At 40.1% G+C, this 17,496-nt stretch overlaps 1 protein-coding gene across 1 annotated transcript; it reads right to left on the reverse strand.

Annotated features, from left to right (window-relative positions):
* Window positions 1–3,062: 3,062 nt before the first annotated feature.
* On the reverse strand, window positions 3,063–12,497 carry LOC118563488 (succinate dehydrogenase cytochrome b560 subunit, mitochondrial-like). Its single transcript, XM_036138595.1, has 6 exons — window positions 12,395–12,497; window positions 11,431–11,487; window positions 9,441–9,542; window positions 7,320–7,381; window positions 3,833–3,996; window positions 3,063–3,297 (listed from the first exon to the last, which is right to left on the reverse strand). Exons 1-6 carry the CDS (start codon window positions 12,409–12,411, stop codon window positions 3,193–3,195), a joined length of 507 nt encoding a protein of 168 aa, XP_035994488.1. The 5' UTR covers window positions 12,412–12,497; the 3' UTR covers window positions 3,063–3,192.
* Window positions 12,498–17,496: the final 4,999 nt, after the last annotated feature.

Below are 17,496 nucleotides of genomic sequence, written 5' to 3' on the forward strand. Positions count from 1 at the left end.
ACTCGAACCCGGAGCCTCTGGATTAGAAGTCCAGCGCGCTATTCCATTGCGCCACAGAGACTGAGGCACATTTTTTTCGCCATCAAAACCTTTTTTATACTCCCCCACCCATCCCTGTGCAGCATCCGCTCCATCCCGCAGCATCAGGACCGCAGCCCTGCGAATTTACGCCTGCCAGCCGGTAGGGGGTGCTGCTGCAGCCGTGTTTCCAAAATGCCCTCGTGAAAACGAACCCCTGCTGCTTCAAAGCAGGTTATCTATATGAAATATCACAATGCCACAATTACTGGAGTATGCAGATAATGAGAAATCTTACGTTGTATCTCCATCACCGTTTATAAGCCAGTGAGTTCTTTCCTGAAGTGAATGAAAAGACATGTTATCACCCCAGTCTTTCATGCAAACATGTTTTCCAAGCTTTTTGGGTTCAGCGGAGCAGTTTAAAACCTCATAAAAGTATTCATATTATCATTGCAACATAAAGTCTTATAAGTCCTCTGAGGTCTGATTGCAGGGTTTCTGAAATGTAAATGGCTTTCTACGTTGAATCTAATTATAAGCCACAGGCAGTTTTTCCACCTGAGCTGGAGATCCCTACGGGACTACAAATCACTGTTAACGTATAACAGGAATTACTAAGACCCCGCAGCACCCCGAACAAGCACGCATACCTCTCTCCTACCACATCGTGAGGACTGAACTTTTATTGCCTTATTCTCTTTCAAAATAGCTCAGTCTCAATCTGACTGCACGGAGACTTATGAAGTCAATGTTTAAGTCATGTTTCAGATTCTCAGTTGGGTGTTGCTGTGGTCTTTAACTGGTCCATTCCAACACATGATTATAGTGTGATCTAAACCACTTCATGCTAGCTTTGCTTCGTGTTTTAGGGTCACTGGAAAGCTGAAAGGCTTTCTTCCAAATCCTCTCATCAACTCTGACCAGCTTTCCTGCAGCATGATGATGCCCCACCTTGTTTCACAGCGGGACTGGCCTCCAAAGGTGGTTGGACAGAAGTCTGAGTTTGTCCAATCGGACCAGAGACCTTTCCATCGCATTTGCTGTGTCCCCTGCATGGCTTATGGCAATACTGCAAATGTGATTTCTTATATTCTTCTTATTTTCTAATTTCTTATTTCAACAATAGTGCTCTCCAAGCCATTCCGCTATGACAGGGTGTCCAAACGTTCTGCCACGTGGGCTGAAAATATTAAGTAAAAAGCAAACCAAAGATAATCACCATTAAATTAAGTTGTAATTTTTTTAACCTGCTACAAATTAGTCAGACTATCTGAATGGATCTGTAAATCATAGTTAATCCAAAGGTAAAAAAAAGAAAAAGTTTCACCATTTACCTTAATAAAAGGTGGTCATCCATTTTTCTAATTAGTTTGGGCTTGATTGAAAAAACAGAATTATTTTGTTCTGGCAATATAGGATCCGGATCTGGGTCAGCATTTCTTTGTAAACACTTGCTGTATTTAATCAAATTTAACAAATTAATTCAAAGCAGACTCCGTATTTGAGTATAGGTCATTGGATAAATGTGGTCATTTTTACTATGAAATTAAAGAGAAAAAGTGTGGCTATTAAAATATTAATGCTTTGTGTTTACAGTTGTAAGATTTTAACTTGTCTGTAATAATTTTGCCCTAATGAAAAATTAAACGTTTCCCTCTGCACCAGTCACCTGTGCTGGTGGGCCATAAAAATAAAAAAAACTCTAGCCTCTCTAGCCTCTACTGATGACATGACTTCCAAATGCAGCTTGTTGCACATTTTATGTAGGGGTAACAGGGTAAAGGGGGCTGAATGCATGTCACAGTTTAGTTTTTTTTTTTAAATCAATTAAATTCCCAGTCCCAAATGTGCAGTTCTGTTTAACTATATAAAACTTCAATAAAATGCACAGAATTTTGAGATCTCAAGATGATAGAATGTCAGAAAACTGGAGATATAAATAATTTCGCAACATGGAGTAGATGTTATGTAATTTTTGCATCGCATATTAAAAGTAATTTGTAGTCCCGATGGATCTCTTGCCGAGGTCAAAAAGTGCCCGCAGCTTTGATTAGACTCCATGTAGGCAGTCATTTACATGCCAAACCCACTGCAATCAGACCACACATTCAGAAAGAACTTCAAGAGACGGTGTTACACAGATAATTATTTTAAGCTGGCAGTGGTTAAATATAGACACGTTTTGCCAATTATGGAGGTGACGCGAATCTGAGGGGAATTCAGAACCATCAAAAGCACCAACGCCTGAGCTTTTACACACTCTGGTTTGCTGGGATGAATACGTTCATTTTTCCAGAATAGTTTTAACAGGAAACCCAAACTATATTCAAGGTGACAGAAATATTCCCCTTAAATCAACAGTATTAGGTTGACAATCATATTTCATTGGACTAACGAGACTTCTTGCACCTGTTCCATTACTAATTTTATTGAACAGGCCAGATTTTTCTCTTTTTTTTCTACATCTGCACCTTTTACTCTTTCTTCATGCATGGCGGCTGGATCTGACATAACAGCAGAACTTGCTTTTATTCTCTCTGCAGGACAAACGCTGCTCAGAGGGAGGTAGAGGCAGCTGCTGGAGAGGAGCAGGTTCACGCTCGCAGCTTCCACCACTGGCTCAACATCCGTGCTCCTCTTACATGACGTTTTAAAAATGCATCCAAGCATCTGCGAGCTACAGACAGGGTGAAGCATAAAATAATAAATTCTGCAATAAACAGCCCTTCAGACATTACAGGGCACCCCCCCACCCCCCTCCTGTGCCAGACTGGCAACGTTGGAGCACTTCAGGCCGGGGAAGGAAGTAATTAATGGATTTGATGTTGCATAGTGATTAGACAATTACGTAAGGATGTAACATGTGGGACATACAATTTTAGCTCCTGGTTGCTATTTACACCCAGACCAAGTGTGAAGTAAAATGGGTCATGTTTGCACGCACTTTGCTTTATGTCACTTTAGACGACCCAAAAGGTTTGCAGCATAATTACGTGCAAGAGACATAGAAAAAAAAAAAAAAAAAAAAGCAATACACAGTGTTTTTGGGCACAGCACAATATAATCCTTTATTTTTTAATTCTGATGAAAAGCGGTTAACATTAGGCCACAACATAGAAACAAAACTTCAACACTTGTTCTAGTCCACCATCCCTTCTTCTCCTCCTTCGCTCACATCAAAGCCAAAGCTATGGACGTGATGACGGACAGGCCGATGACTGTGTAGCCGGTGCGGTAGACCTCTGGGATTTTGAAGCCTTTGCCGATATCCCAGTACTGTAAAAAAAAATATACACATAAAAAATAAGTAAAGCAGTGCATATAAAATTAGCCATAATGGAAACGTCATCCCCAGATTGTGGGTGTCTGAATATGCAATAAGATTTCAATTAAAGAGAAATTAGATTTACTTTAAGGCCAAATGAGAAATCATGACACAATCACATGTATCGGTTTGTAATTGTTAAATAAGTCCAATATTTGTAGCTACATTTGTTGAAATGGTGAATTCTGGCTAAAAAGGGCAAACATTTTACCCGATCTGGTCTAAATGGACAGAACACGTAAAACCCGATAAATCTGACTTTATATGATCATATCATACTTTGTCTGGGTTCCATCAGGTTACACTTTATCAACACTTCTTACTGTACATTATAAGCAATATTTAAGGCAAGCCCCCTCCATTTTGTTTGCTCAATGTAAAATTTCTAATCATCATAACTTTCGCTTTTCTGATTTAACAGTTTTATTTCAAATAAAAAAAGAAAGAAATTATCCAAAAAAAAAGAAATGATGTCTGAAGTCTCACCAGGTGACGGATGCCATTGTAGGTGTGGTAGGACATGGGAAAGGCGATGCCGAACTTGGCCAGCCCGATTAGGAAAGGACCCATGGATAACGAGTGGATCAGGTCCAAGTAGTGGGGGTAGTTTCCGGGTAAGACCAGCGCTGCCACGGCAAAGGCTGAAATAGCTGAAAACGCAAATGCAGGAAAAAAAGAATTTAGGATAAAAAAAAAATAATTTAAATATTGGTAAGAAAACTAATGAGTTCTGTCATTTTGGAAGCTCTGGCTTTGTCTATGCAACATGCAAAAGTCATTGCAGGGTGGGTTGCGCCGCCTTATCAGTCAGAGCTGCTGCATCCCTACATGCCCCCTTTGGCCATCAGACCAGCCTCTTCACTTTCTGGTTTTAAATCTCATCTCTGCTCCGTAGCCTTTGAGAGCATCTGAGATGTCGACTTTAAAAGTCATTTTATAGAATAATTCTTTCAATTTTACTTTGTTTTAGTGATTCTACGATAATTCTATAATTTTAGTGTCGGGCTTATTCAGGATTTTAATAATGGTTTAATGCTAACATATGGCTACTGTTTATTTACTCTGTATACAACACTTTGGTCCTGCTGGTGTGTTTAAAGCTCCATAAACAAAGCCGGCGTGTATTAGACGGATGGACAGGAGGTTTGATGCGCAGGCCGATGGAACGAAAAATGGTCACTGTGTTCAAGTCCAAAGTAAAAACAACAAGATTGATGCACCATTCAGGAAAAAAAAAACACATCTACAAACAAATGAGCAGCACTCTGTTGTTTTTCCTCCTCCTATAATGAGGGGAAGGTGGACCCATTTCGCCTAAATGTCATCCTCAGCACAGATGAAGGACTGACAAACGTGTAAACACAGGCCAGAAAACAACTCAGCCAATCGATCCAAGTGATTTAGATAAATCATTAAAACGGATGAATGGATGGATGGAAATGATTTAGATAAACGGATGGATAGATGGATGGATGGATGGATGCAAATGATTTAGATAAACGGATGGATGGATGGATGGATGGATGGATGCACATGATTTAGATAAACGGATGGATGGATGGATGGATGGATGCACATGATTTAGATAAACGGATGGATGGATGGATGGATGCAAATGATTTAGATAAATGGATGGATGGATGCAAATGATTTAGATAAACGGATGGATGGATGCAAATGATTTAGATAAACGGATGGATGGATGGATGCAAATGATTTAGATAAACAGATGGATGGATGGATGGATGGATGGATGGATGGATGGATGGATGGATGGATGGATGCAAATGATTTAGATAAATGGATGGATGGATGGATGCAAATGATTTAGATAAATGGATGGATGGATGCAAATGATTTAGATAAATGGATGGATGGATGCAAATGATTTAGATAAACAGATGGATGGATGGATGGATGGATGGATGGATGGATGGATGCAAATGATTTAGATAAATGGATGGATGGATGGATGCAAATGATTTAGATAAATGGATGGATGGATGCAAATGATTTAGATAAATGGATGGATGCAAATGATTTAGATAAACAGATGGATGGATGGATGGATGGATGGATGGATGGATGGATGGATGGATGGATGGATGGATGGATGCAAATGATTTAGATAAACAGATGGATGGATGGATGGATGGATGGATGCAAATGATTTAGATAAACAGATGGATGGATGGATGGATGCAAATGATTTAGATAAACAGATGGATGGATGGATGGATGGATGCAAATGATTTAGATAAACAGATGGATGGATGGATGGATGGATGGATGGATGGATGGATGGATGGATGCAAATGATTTAGATAAACAGATGGATGGATGGATGGATGGATGGATGGATGGATGGATGGATGGATGGATGGATGGATGGATGGATGCAAATGATTTAGATAAACAGATGGATGGATGGATGGATGGATGCAAATGATTTAGATAAACGGATGGATGGATGAATATGATTTAGATGGATGGATGGATGGATGGATGGATGGATGGATGGATGGATGGATGGATGGATGGATGGATGGATGGATGGATGGATGGATGGATGGGCATAATACTCAGACCAGAGAGACGTAGGGAAAGATAAATGGATGAAAGGACAGACAGACGGATAAATGCATCACTGGATGAAAGGATGGTAAAACTAAAGGGACGGATGGAAAGATGGGGAAATGAATGAATGTAAGAGCAGGTTAGAGATTACTAATGTACAGACTGACGAATGGATGATGAAATGACCAGATGAATGGATGAATTAAAGCAGGGATGAACAGAAAGATGGTTGCGTGGATGGGTGATGATTAATAGAGGGGAGGGAGGGATTCATCCATGAATATTACATTTTCTACATGAGTCTTCTAAACACAAGGCAGCATAAAACGACTGATTGGAGGAGCTCATCTTTAGAAAATATCACATATTTATCATGTTGACAATGATGCCAGCGATAAAGTCTGGACACAGAAACAATTCTTCCAGACTCCAGTCTCCTTTTCCACATTTTTCCAGAGCGGCTCATCAATCCTGCCTGCTTTTAAAAAAAACATGACTAAGATCGAGTCAGCAGGCTGGCTTGTGATTCCTCAACACATGTACTTCCTCTGAGGTCACTAAACCTACAGAATGTTTTTTATTTTTTTTTTGTAAAGCTCAGACGCTTTACTAAAAAAATGCCCCCCATGGCTTCTATTTGTTGTGCCTAAATAAATGAAAACAAATTAATATTCTGGAGAGAGAACTAAAAATCATGGAACAGATGTTAAAGTAAAACAGCGATTAGAGCTTCGAATGAATAGGGAAAGCAATAAATAAAAGAAATCAACTGCAGTCCTCGCTTAACGGTTAATTCAAAACAGGCCTTTAGGGAAACAACGGCTGCAACGTGTCAAACTAATACGCTTAAAGCAAAGACATATAGCTCATCCAGCCCCCATCCAAGAGGTGGTGCCAGTTTGAGTTTACCGACACATACGACATCTTGACAGAAGGTTGACTGCCATAAGTGACTGATAAGGTGTTCCACTCGGAGCGGCAGCCAAGAGAACTGACCTTTATTGGACGCATAAACATGCAAAACATAACTTAACTCGGCTTTTACAGCGCGCTCCATCAATGTCAGCGGCACTCCTGCGCGGCCGTTCCACTTCCAGCGCTCTGCAGCAGCGGGCGCGAGACGGAGGGCTGCTAAACGGCCTTTTCACATCCACACGTCTAATTGAACAACATTTGCCTCTTTTTTTTTTTTTTTTTTTTTTATATTCCAGTAAATGCTCTTAAGAGAAATCAATAGCGACGGGAGTTAAATGCCCTGAAGAGATGCTCAGGGTCAATCAGAAGTGTTTGCGAAGCACAGCGTCGCTTTGATTTTAGATCTATGGCAGCGAAGACTCAGGCTGGGCCAGAAGCATTCTCTGGACGGGGAATAGCAAAAAACCGAACAGCGCTTTACCTCCGCTGAGGCCCACTCCGGTCCCTCTGTGTGTGATGGACATCATCATGGGAATGGACCATCTGTAAGACAAGAGGAGCCACATATTTACCAAAGCTGGCAGGTGCAGCTGCAACCCAATAAACCAGAGAAATCACTGAAAAGTTCACTTAATGTCAGTATTTTAATTAAAAATGTTTAACCTCTATATAACACAGAATCCTACAAACTTATTGACATATTTAAAATGCTTATTGCTTAGAATTTTGATAAGGCTCACAACTAATAGAAACCCAACAAGTCAGCTTCTCTAAATAGTAGAATATTATAAAAGAGCAATAAAAATCGCTTTTTAATAGAGAAACTGGTCCACATAATTTACATTATGTGCACTAAAAACATGGTCAGGGCTCCTTCTGCATCAATTACTGTATGGTTGCAGCGTAGCATGGAGGCAATCAGGCAGCGGCTCTGCTGAGGCGTTAAAAACATTAATAGTGGCCTTAAGCTCGTTTTTATTGTTCTCTCTGGTGTCTCTCGTCTTCTTCTCTGAGCAAAAAAAACAGATACTTCCATTTGCCTTGGGTCGACCAAATAATGACACTATGGTGATTAAAGCTATTACTGGTACTTAGTAGTGGGAGCTGGTTCCACGTCCGGCAGGAAATGAAACCAGCATCTCCATCCATCTCGTTAGCAGAGGAGATCATTAAGTGGTCTAAAATTAGAAAACTGCTGATTCTGGACGTGATAAGACACAGTTGACCAACACCTGCAGGTGATGCGTCTCCCCAAATAATCCATGCCTGGAAACCTGAACCAGAAGCAACTTGGATTCTGACTCTCTCTGGACTCTGGGACCTTGATTTCCAACTGAAAATATAAACTCTTAACTCTTAGGTGGGCTTTGCTTCACAGTCCTCTCAAGTCTGCGGTTATCACCTTGTTTTGACACAATTTCTCCTTCAACTAAACGCTCCATAAACACACTTTCCCTCCATGTGGGGCGCGGCGGCGGCTGTTTGCCCAACAACTGTCCAGTCAGCAGATTGTGTAATGAATCTAAACAAGTTTCACTTTTTGAACAGAATTACACAAGTAAAACTTTTTGATAATATTCTAGTTAACAGACACCAACCGTGGTGAGAGTAACATCCAAACCTTGCCTGCCAGCTGAATTCTCGCGGTATTAGTGCGTTCGCAAAACACACGAGAACCAACCTGGCCCCGCTTCCCACCCCAAGCGGTCCAGGCGGGCCAATCACGTGGCAGTACTGCGTTTAAGGCGGGACATACAGCTGTGATGAAAGCAAGAGGTGCCGAGTCCACGGGCGAACCGAAACAAACATGGCGGCGCAGGAGGACGCGTTGCTGCTGCCGTCACATCTGATTCGTCATGAGTGTCACTATCCCAATCAGCGCGCCTTGAGCAGTTGTTACGGTTTCTCATGGCAGCTGCTGCTTACATTTTCATTCGATACCGTGATTGGCTAAAACCCAACCTTTGGTAGGCTGGCATAAGGTATCACTTCGCCCAATCAGCTCGGAGAGTCCAGCTCAACGTCCCTCCTTTCCCTGAACGTACTTGATAGAAGCGGACCCAGATTGATAAAGGACAGTGCTACACATTATCGATCTGGTGGGCCAGGCTAAATAAAACTTACACCAAAGGAAAAACTCCACTGACTGACCTTCACTGATAATTAAAGGCTAAATTGCACGACAGCAACAATAAGAGTCACACAACCAGACTACAAGCCACAGCAGACATTTTTTCAGGCACAAGTACAAGCTAATGACTGGTAAAACTTGTCTATACCTGTTTATATAAAATGATTCTGTGCAGACCAAAAGTGACCAAGTAAACGGATTCCAACTTTTAGACCTTAATAAAGATTATGTGATAGAAAATTTGGTTTATTGCACGATGGAGTCGGACTTGGCTGCTCTGTGTCTCGGCCACGTAGAAGCTCGTGTTCTAGGACTACCATCTGCTGTCCTTGAGACTATACAGGAAACTGCGCTGACTCCCTGAGTCAGAGCAACACGGTCTAGTTACATCATATAAGCAGATCTTAATAATATTAATCTCTTTAGAGTTCCCGAACAACCCACGGGACACAAAGACTTGGTTGTACGTACTTGTAAATTGTGATGTGGGGAGACATGGGTCTGTTTAATCTGGAATTTTTGGCCCAAAACTTGTTCATCTCCTCTTTAGCTGTGGTTCCCATCGGAGCGGCACTGAAAAAGAAGGAAACAGACGACGTAAACAAGATGTGCTTGCAGTAGCTAATTTCACCCTTCGCATGTGTGGACACTGGTCATATTGCCCCTTCTCTTCGTTACACTTTACTAAACTACATTTGTGTAATTTTCTAGAATCTACTGATAAACTAGCTTATCTAGCAGTTGCATAAACTACTGCAAGGAAATGTGACGGTTACACTAAAAAATATTGTCTACCAACAGATAACTCACTTTGAGTTATTTTGACTTTATTTGAAGTCACAATCTGTCTTGGGCTGTGTCACAATGGTCTAATAGCTTAAACTAGGATCAGAACAAAAATAAATGGTAATTCTTAATTTAATAAAAAACAGATTTAATGATATGTTTAACTGAAGAGAAAGCCCCGTCTCCTCCTGCGTTCATCTTGGTATGGAGAACCATCAGCAGGCGCTGGTCACAGGATGCAACTTTGTAACCTCCAATGAAATTATTCCTCTGCATTTAACCCATCCCTTAGGGAGCCGTGCCACTGTGGGGCCCCCAGGAGCCTGCTGGGACTCAAGAAGAGCGTGGCAGCCTGGGGGATTTGAACCTGGAACTTGCAGCCTCAGTCTAGTGGTTAGAGCGCCTTGCTCTAATCCAGGCAAAGCCCCATGACCTGGTGGCTGTCCGTGAAGGGCTCTCCAAGCCAGGAAGAGCATCTTAAATTGCACTTTAAAATAAACTAGAAACCAGAGTAGTTGCATCAAGATTGGAGTCAAATGTGGAAAACTTGGAGGGTGATGTCAGAAGCCTGGCAGCTGAATTTTGAACAACTTTCTACATGAGGTTTTACTAAGACATGTACAATAAGACATAATGTAGCAGCGATTAAACATTAAACATTCATTTCCAGCTCAGGCTGTGCCTAGTTTGGCAACATTTCTCAGATAAAAAGAAAAGAACCAGAGATTAAGTGTCTGCATCCAAAGTAAAACCAGAATCAAAGGTCGCAGCAAGGTTTCTAAAAAGTGGATTTTGCCGCAGCTTTTTCCAATGTTTCATAGGAAAGGTCAAAATGACCGTTTATTTCATGGGTACGAAATGGTGACGAGTTGAACTGACCAACAGCGCGTTGGTTTGTTGGATCAGTAGCCTCTTTCACAAAACCTTTTCAAATTGACCCGAGACAAGTTCATAAAACACTGTTAGTCATCTGATTTCTTAATGAAATACTGTTTTTTTTTAAATAAAGAATTTATAAAAACATTTATGTTTGAGGTACTATGGAAGAGTGCATGTGTCTGTAATGCAGCCCCTCTGCACAAGACTTATTTCTCCAAAGAGAGACAAATAATGAGACTTTGATTTATAATAGTGATCCGTTTAAGGAGGGATGAGGAATTGGAGTTCAATTTAAACCAGCACCATTACAACTCTGACAAGCAGTGACAATGGCAGTGCTGATCCATCAAAGAGAAAGCCTACGTTTTGGCTCAAGGATGTGAGGCAGTTTTAAGGTATTTAACCCCCGGTGCGTGGCCTTAGCCAGCTGTTGAATTTATACAGATAAATAAAAATCGACATAACTGTTTCTGAGAGAGAAGAAGCACTTCAAAGCAAGAGAATTTGACCTGCTGCTTCACAAAAAAAAGTGCAGCAGGAGGTCACATGCACATTTTATAAGAAGCGCTTCACATCAGCAACAGAGCTCCACTTCATGACTCCTTCGGTTGCACAATATCGACTTCATCTATGAAAGCTCACATCGACAGAGACCATGGTGATATTGAATAGCGATTTGAGAATGGAAAGAAGCACCTTAAAGGGCGTTAATACCGAGGAGCAGTTTTAGTGAAAGAGGATATGGTTAGAAACAGAAGCTCATTCATGTGGATCCTCACACAAACGCAGAACTTACTGTCTAAAGAGGACATGGTGAGGTTTTGAGAGGCAGACGCCCTGACGGGCCAACGTCCTGAAAGAAAAGAGAGAAAAAGAAATGTTAAAGAAATATTAGAGTCATGGAAAAACTGTTGGAGCTGGAGACGAAAAACAAATAAACAATATGGCGTCTAATATTAATAGGAAAACTGAAGAAGACAGCTTCACAGTAGAATTGTCTTTTATAATATCGTCCATCTGTGCCCCTAAATGTTTTTATATTAGCTTTGAAAGTAAATGAATTGTTATAAAGTACATCCACAGAATAACTAGATTTACTAAATCACTGCCTTAAAACTAGGTGATTAAACAGGCTACATGGAGAACAGAGGGGGTAAAAAAAACAGCAATGTAAACTCAGTTCGGTAAAAGACAATTTAAGGGGGATCTAACCCTATAAAAGTAAAGCATGTTTTAAATTTAAACACTGATTGTCTCATACAGGGGTTTACTTCTTCTTTGGAGGTTTCATCTGCACACAAAAGTGGTTTAATCTGTGTCAACCTCTTTAGACAAAACGCCTTTGTTCCACTTCTAGCATCCAGACACCACTTTACAAGGAAAGGAAAACAACCCATTAAAAGCACCGGGATCAACAACAGCGGAATAAACGTCCATTTAATCACAACGTGAAGGGTAAAAAGGAGGAAACGCCATCGTTCCTTCGGCCATTAATTAGAATTGGAGTCAAAGTCCACTAGCTGAGCCAGCCAATGCTCCAGGAAAACAGGTAGCATTAGCCTGTTAGCCACAGACCTGTCGCGTAACATTCATACAAAACGGTCACTGTGACCGGAAGTTGGAAGGTACATTTCAGCGAAGTGTCCTCAACCGTAACGAGTCTATGCTGTAAATGTGTTACTGTGATACGGTAGCCCTGGAAAAAAAACACGCAAAAGGCTGTTCCTGAGCTCAAAGTTACAGATGACAGACGTACTGACCTTAGAAGCAGCGCCATGTTTGGCGAGGCGGTGAGCGGAAGTGACGAAGCGGATGTTGTGGTTCCGACGGGGGGTGGGTTTTAAAACAGCTCCGCTTCAAAACCTTCAGGCAGGCAGAAGACGAAACGAAAACAATCTCTTTTGTGCAGGGTTTACTGATTAATTATGCTATTTAATTTAAAAATATGACAATGATAATGTGCATGGATGGATTTCATTTTTCGTTCACAGTTTAGTCCAGAGAAAATAAATAAAAAGTTATTTTCTCTTCCTTAGACACTCATTTAATTTGTAAAAAAAAAAACACTCTAAGACGAAACAAGAAAAAAACTAATAACAGTAAGTTTTTTCCCCTAATATATAAGTTTATCAATTCTAAAGGAAGAGTTTATGATTATTAAAGTGAGATTCACTTTGAAGGATACACGTAGTCAATATCTTACCTGCAGCCACTGAGCTATATTATACACTGGAGTGCTAATCACCGTCTGTTTGAACGAGTCGCTTTGAAGCCACCAGCCGCCATATTGGTACTCCCTATTTTCCTCCAGCAACTAGGGAATATGTGCGCTACAACATCGAATAACGAGGATTTTGTCATGTTCAGGGGGGGCTTAAGACTTTTAAAATGTCAAATGCCATATACTTTTATGTTATGTTCTAAAACTATCAAGTACTGAGAAAGTCATGTGCTGAAATATTTTGCATTTTATTCATTTAAATATATATGTTTAACATTTATAAATATATAAATAACAATATACAAAAACATATATTTACATATGTGTATACATATATATACATAAATACATATACACATACTTATATATACATATATATATATATTTAATATGAATAACATGTAAAATATTTCAGCACCTAATTTCCTAGTGGTTAATAGTGTTAGTACATCCACTGACTGTAGAATTACCTGTGAAACGTTTTCACTCAGCCAGAAAACTGCTTGTTGTTGCAATCAAATCCTATGGGATTATGTGAGAGTAGGGAGTAGCAAGATGGCGGCCAGTGACTTCAGTTTTTCGGCAAAATCAGCACTCCAGTGTATTATATAGCTCAGTGCCTGCAGCACATTACTCTCAGTGTTGTAATTTCGTATAAATACAGATTTGCTGGAGTAAGAAGATCCAAGAAGTATCAAGACAAGTCGACTTCTACCATCTTGAGATATGCTCTGAAGATCATTACTGGGTCCGGCGGGCGCTTTACTAGTCCCCTGCCGGACCCAGTATTTCTGTTCTTTCTTGGAGCTTGTTTAGGTGGTTTATTCCTGCAGTATTTTTTTGACCATTCAAACCAAGAGTCTCAAAATTTAGTTCTTGTCGACAAGTGTCTTGCAACTCTCAGGCCTCGTCCTCTTGGAGATGAGATTGTGTATCCTCAAACGTATTTTGACGTTTAGACTGTGCATCCACATGGACCCACCGTTTCTGGAAACTGTAAACAATTGTTTTTGAAACCGGATCAACAAAAAAAAATGTTAAAATGCTGGTTTTGTGTTTCCCCGTGTGTACATGCGCGGCACATCTTTTCTTAAAAACAAAAAGACATTGTGCCTTTTCCTGTCTCTGTAACCTGCATACACCCCACTCTCACAAATTTGAACAACAAACATGACGCCTTCTGGTGTTCATACTCAGGGACATATCGACCAACATAAAGAACACATTTAACATGCATCTGATTCCCTGCCGTGGTGCTGTGTCTACTTCACATGAGTTGTCTGCGCATGCCCCATGTTTCTTTACATGTTTCTGTGGCAGTGTCACAGAGCCACCAATGGCTCCGGCATGCCCACAACAGCGTTCTCAGTGGTGCTGCCTTCTCTCACGTGGTTTTCTTAAATGTTCTTATGAAAATCTTTCGTGTTCTTCTTAGTGTGATCAGGGAAATAGAGGTGTATATGCCTCAAAACATCCGACTCAAATAATTAGGTCAATAGCAGGGTTGCTGCAGAACTTGATTGTTGAAAAGGTCATTCAGAAATTTGATTCTGACTTGCTGGATCAGGAACGTATCCAGATGTCACTTGACTCTCACCCCAAAGGTATAGAGTTTTTGACCCCTACCGTAAATTAAGTGACACCCAGCCACTTATTTATACAGAAGGCAATGATTATTTACACAGGAAATGGGGTTAAGAGGCAATGTGGCCACAATAATCATTATATTTGATAGATATGCTAAGAACTGAACATGGAAAGTGTGACTGGTCAGAGTGACTACCTAACGGAAACCTAAAGCATGTTCAAATCAATAATAAGCTGTTAAAAAAAGTTAATTCTCATGGTTGTGCTTTTTAGGCTGCCTTTTTCATGATGTAATTACTAACCTTCGTTCACAGGACCTGTCCCATACAGAAGGATCATTGGAGATACAGCCTCCATTTCCTATGTAAAAAAAAATAAAAAATAAATAGTCTGGCCAGCCAGGCAAACTTTTGCCTCTCTTCGGTAAGACTGAAGTCAATGCGTTGTGTTTATCTATGAAAGCTCACATCGACAGAGACCATGGTGATCTTGAATAGCGACTGCGAAAGCGAAACTCAGTCTGGCTAGCCAGGCAAAAAAAATAAACCCATCCAATGCAAATCAGAAGACAGTTTAGAGGTTGAATAAATATTTTTCTAAGAAGCCACTTGACATTTTTGAAACTGGAGCGGTTTTAGAACAACTGCAGTCAGCTTCAGCGTTGGCCTCTTTCAGTCTAGCCGTTAGCTTCAACCCTCAGGAATAGCTGATCTGGAAAATACCAGGAGTGGTACATGCTAGGGCTGGACGATAATTCAATAACAATATATATCAATCGATAGACGTATATCGATGATAGAAAAAAACAGGTCAATAAAAAGTTCAACAGAATAGCAGTTTTCCTTCTTTGACATTCTAGCCTATCAGGTTAAGTTATTACATCCTCCCAACCAATCACAAATGCAGACCCAGGAACGCTCCGTCACCAAGCTAAGCCCCCTTCTAAGAGTTCAGAGAGCTCGTGTTATTTAAAAACTTGCAGCTTAAATGAAAAGTTGGTTGAATAAAGGTTGAGTTTGAATTCAGTGTTTGTGTGTTCTGTATCTAAAAATAGGTCGCTTAGCAACAGCATAAAATGGCCGGGGCTGCAAATAAAATATATGTCTGGAATTTGTTGATAATTATCAATATCGATCAATACGATTTCTATTTTATCGATCTGCTTTTTTTTAATATCGTCCAGCCCTGTTACATGCTGCTAGGTTGGACACTAATGGTTTCACAGAAATTAGCAGAAACGATCTCTCGCCCCCACATTTCCAGCACATCAAAAGATTAATACTAATAAGGTAAAATTATCATTTATTTTATGTAGCAACACTAAATGCTTTCAAGGTGTGTTAGAGCTCCAACAATGCCATTTAAACTGGATCCAAGCCAGCATGTGTATGTGTGCTCCATCTGGGTTTGTTTCAGGCTGGATAAGGTATTAAATGGACCGTGAGGAAGGCAATGATTTCAAGCACATCTATTTCTCTTTTATAGAAGACAGGCTGCTAATTAGATTGATCAAGATGCAACCTTTCAAAGCTTCAACAGTGCAGATTAAATAAATGTAGTGAAATGAAGTTATCTGGTCATAATCTGGAATAATTTGAAGCAAGGGAAGTTGTTTATAATGAACATGCTTCTAATTAAAATACCCCAAATGTACAAACGACAATATTTGTGCCCCTGCCAGAACCGATGTAAATGCGTGCTTTCATTTATGGACGCTGCAGCAAACTGTGTTCCGTATGGGTAGTTTTTACCACTCGTGTCCCTGGGCACATACAGACCCAATTGAAGGACAGGCCGTCTTGGCCATTCAGTATAAGGCTTTTTTCAATTGTAAATAGAAGTTTCATTGGAATTCTTTTAATAATTGGAAAAATTTCAAGCATGATTGCCTGTATGAAAAAGAGCATCCTAAATAGGATGAGTCTTAAATGATGGCTAAGAGTTCACGCTTATAAGAAACTATGTAGGAAAAAAGCCCGCCTATCAAAAAATAGTATTATAACTTTTGAAGATCTCTTTGCAAATTCTAAATAAATATTCATGTACATAAAAAGGAGGGGCCTTTATAGCATGAACATATCCCTGACCCTGATCCCTGATCTTTTTTATTTTGCAGAATTCAAATTAAAAAGATCCGTTTTGCTACTAAAACTGTTTAGTCAGGGCATTTTATGTGTTGTTCTTGGACAATTTCACTAAGTAAACACTGTGTTTAAATAAAATGGCAATCTTTGCATTTATTTATTTTTTTTATTTTGCTTTACTAAATATTCCAACATTTTTATATTTGAGTAGAGTCCTAGAATTGATTGATTGATTGATTGAAGCTAAACAAACAAAGTTAATGATGTCCCAAGGCAATATTCTCCTTATAATATCCATATATAAACAGAGCACATTCCTTATAATCTTTATTTCCTTATATAATACAATGAGAAAAAGCCAAAAACAGTTTTTAGATCATTCTCATAATCAATGTTTTTGACTAACACCTCAGAGTAGCTTATAGTGTGCAAATTGACGCCATTATCCGAGAGACAGTGATCAGATCAAGAAGCCGTCCAACAACATGCTGTTAAGGTTTGTCTTAAAATTCTAACAGCTGCTGGGAGGAAGGACCCGCGGAAGCGCTCCTTTGAACATCTAGGATGCAGCAGTCTGTCACTGAAAGAGCTCTGCAGCTCTGCAACAGCTTATCCAACAGTGATGTTATCTTTCTTATATTTCTTTTGTCTGCACTCCAAAAGACCGCTGAGGTCAAAAGAGTCTTTTGGAGGGAAGATCTTCTTTAACTCTGTGGTGGCACCAGCCATCTTCTACGGTGCATTGGAGCGACAGTAACACAAGAGATAGTGGAGTCTGCTCTGCAGATCCAGGCTCAGTGTGAACGCTCATCTGCCTCGACCCACTGGGGCTTAGAGAAGACAGAAGCACACATTGATCCAGGAGTACTTTCTATGTTATATGGTAATAGGGGATGATCTGTCTCCCCTGGATGATGTCACAGCTAACAGAACGGCAGACCAGGTGTACCTACTATGAAGAAAAAAAGAG

The sequence above is a fragment of the Fundulus heteroclitus genome, chromosome 6, assembly GCF_011125445.2.
Source record: "Fundulus heteroclitus isolate FHET01 chromosome 6, MU-UCD_Fhet_4.1, whole genome shotgun sequence".
Classification (NCBI taxonomy): domain Eukaryota; kingdom Metazoa; phylum Chordata; class Actinopteri; order Cyprinodontiformes; family Fundulidae; genus Fundulus; species Fundulus heteroclitus.

Bases quoted from the DNA above. Each gene is read 5' to 3' on its own strand.
- LOC118563488 (XM_036138595.1), bottom strand. The intron at 3,997-7,319 runs GTAAAGCGCTGT...TTGCGTTTTCAG, and splicing joins CGGAGTGGGCCTCAGCGGAG to CTATTTCAGCCTTTGCCGTG. The intron at 3,298-3,832 runs GTGAGACTTCAG...TTTTTTTTACAG, and splicing joins ACAATGGCATCCGTCACCTG to TACTGGGATATCGGCAAAGG.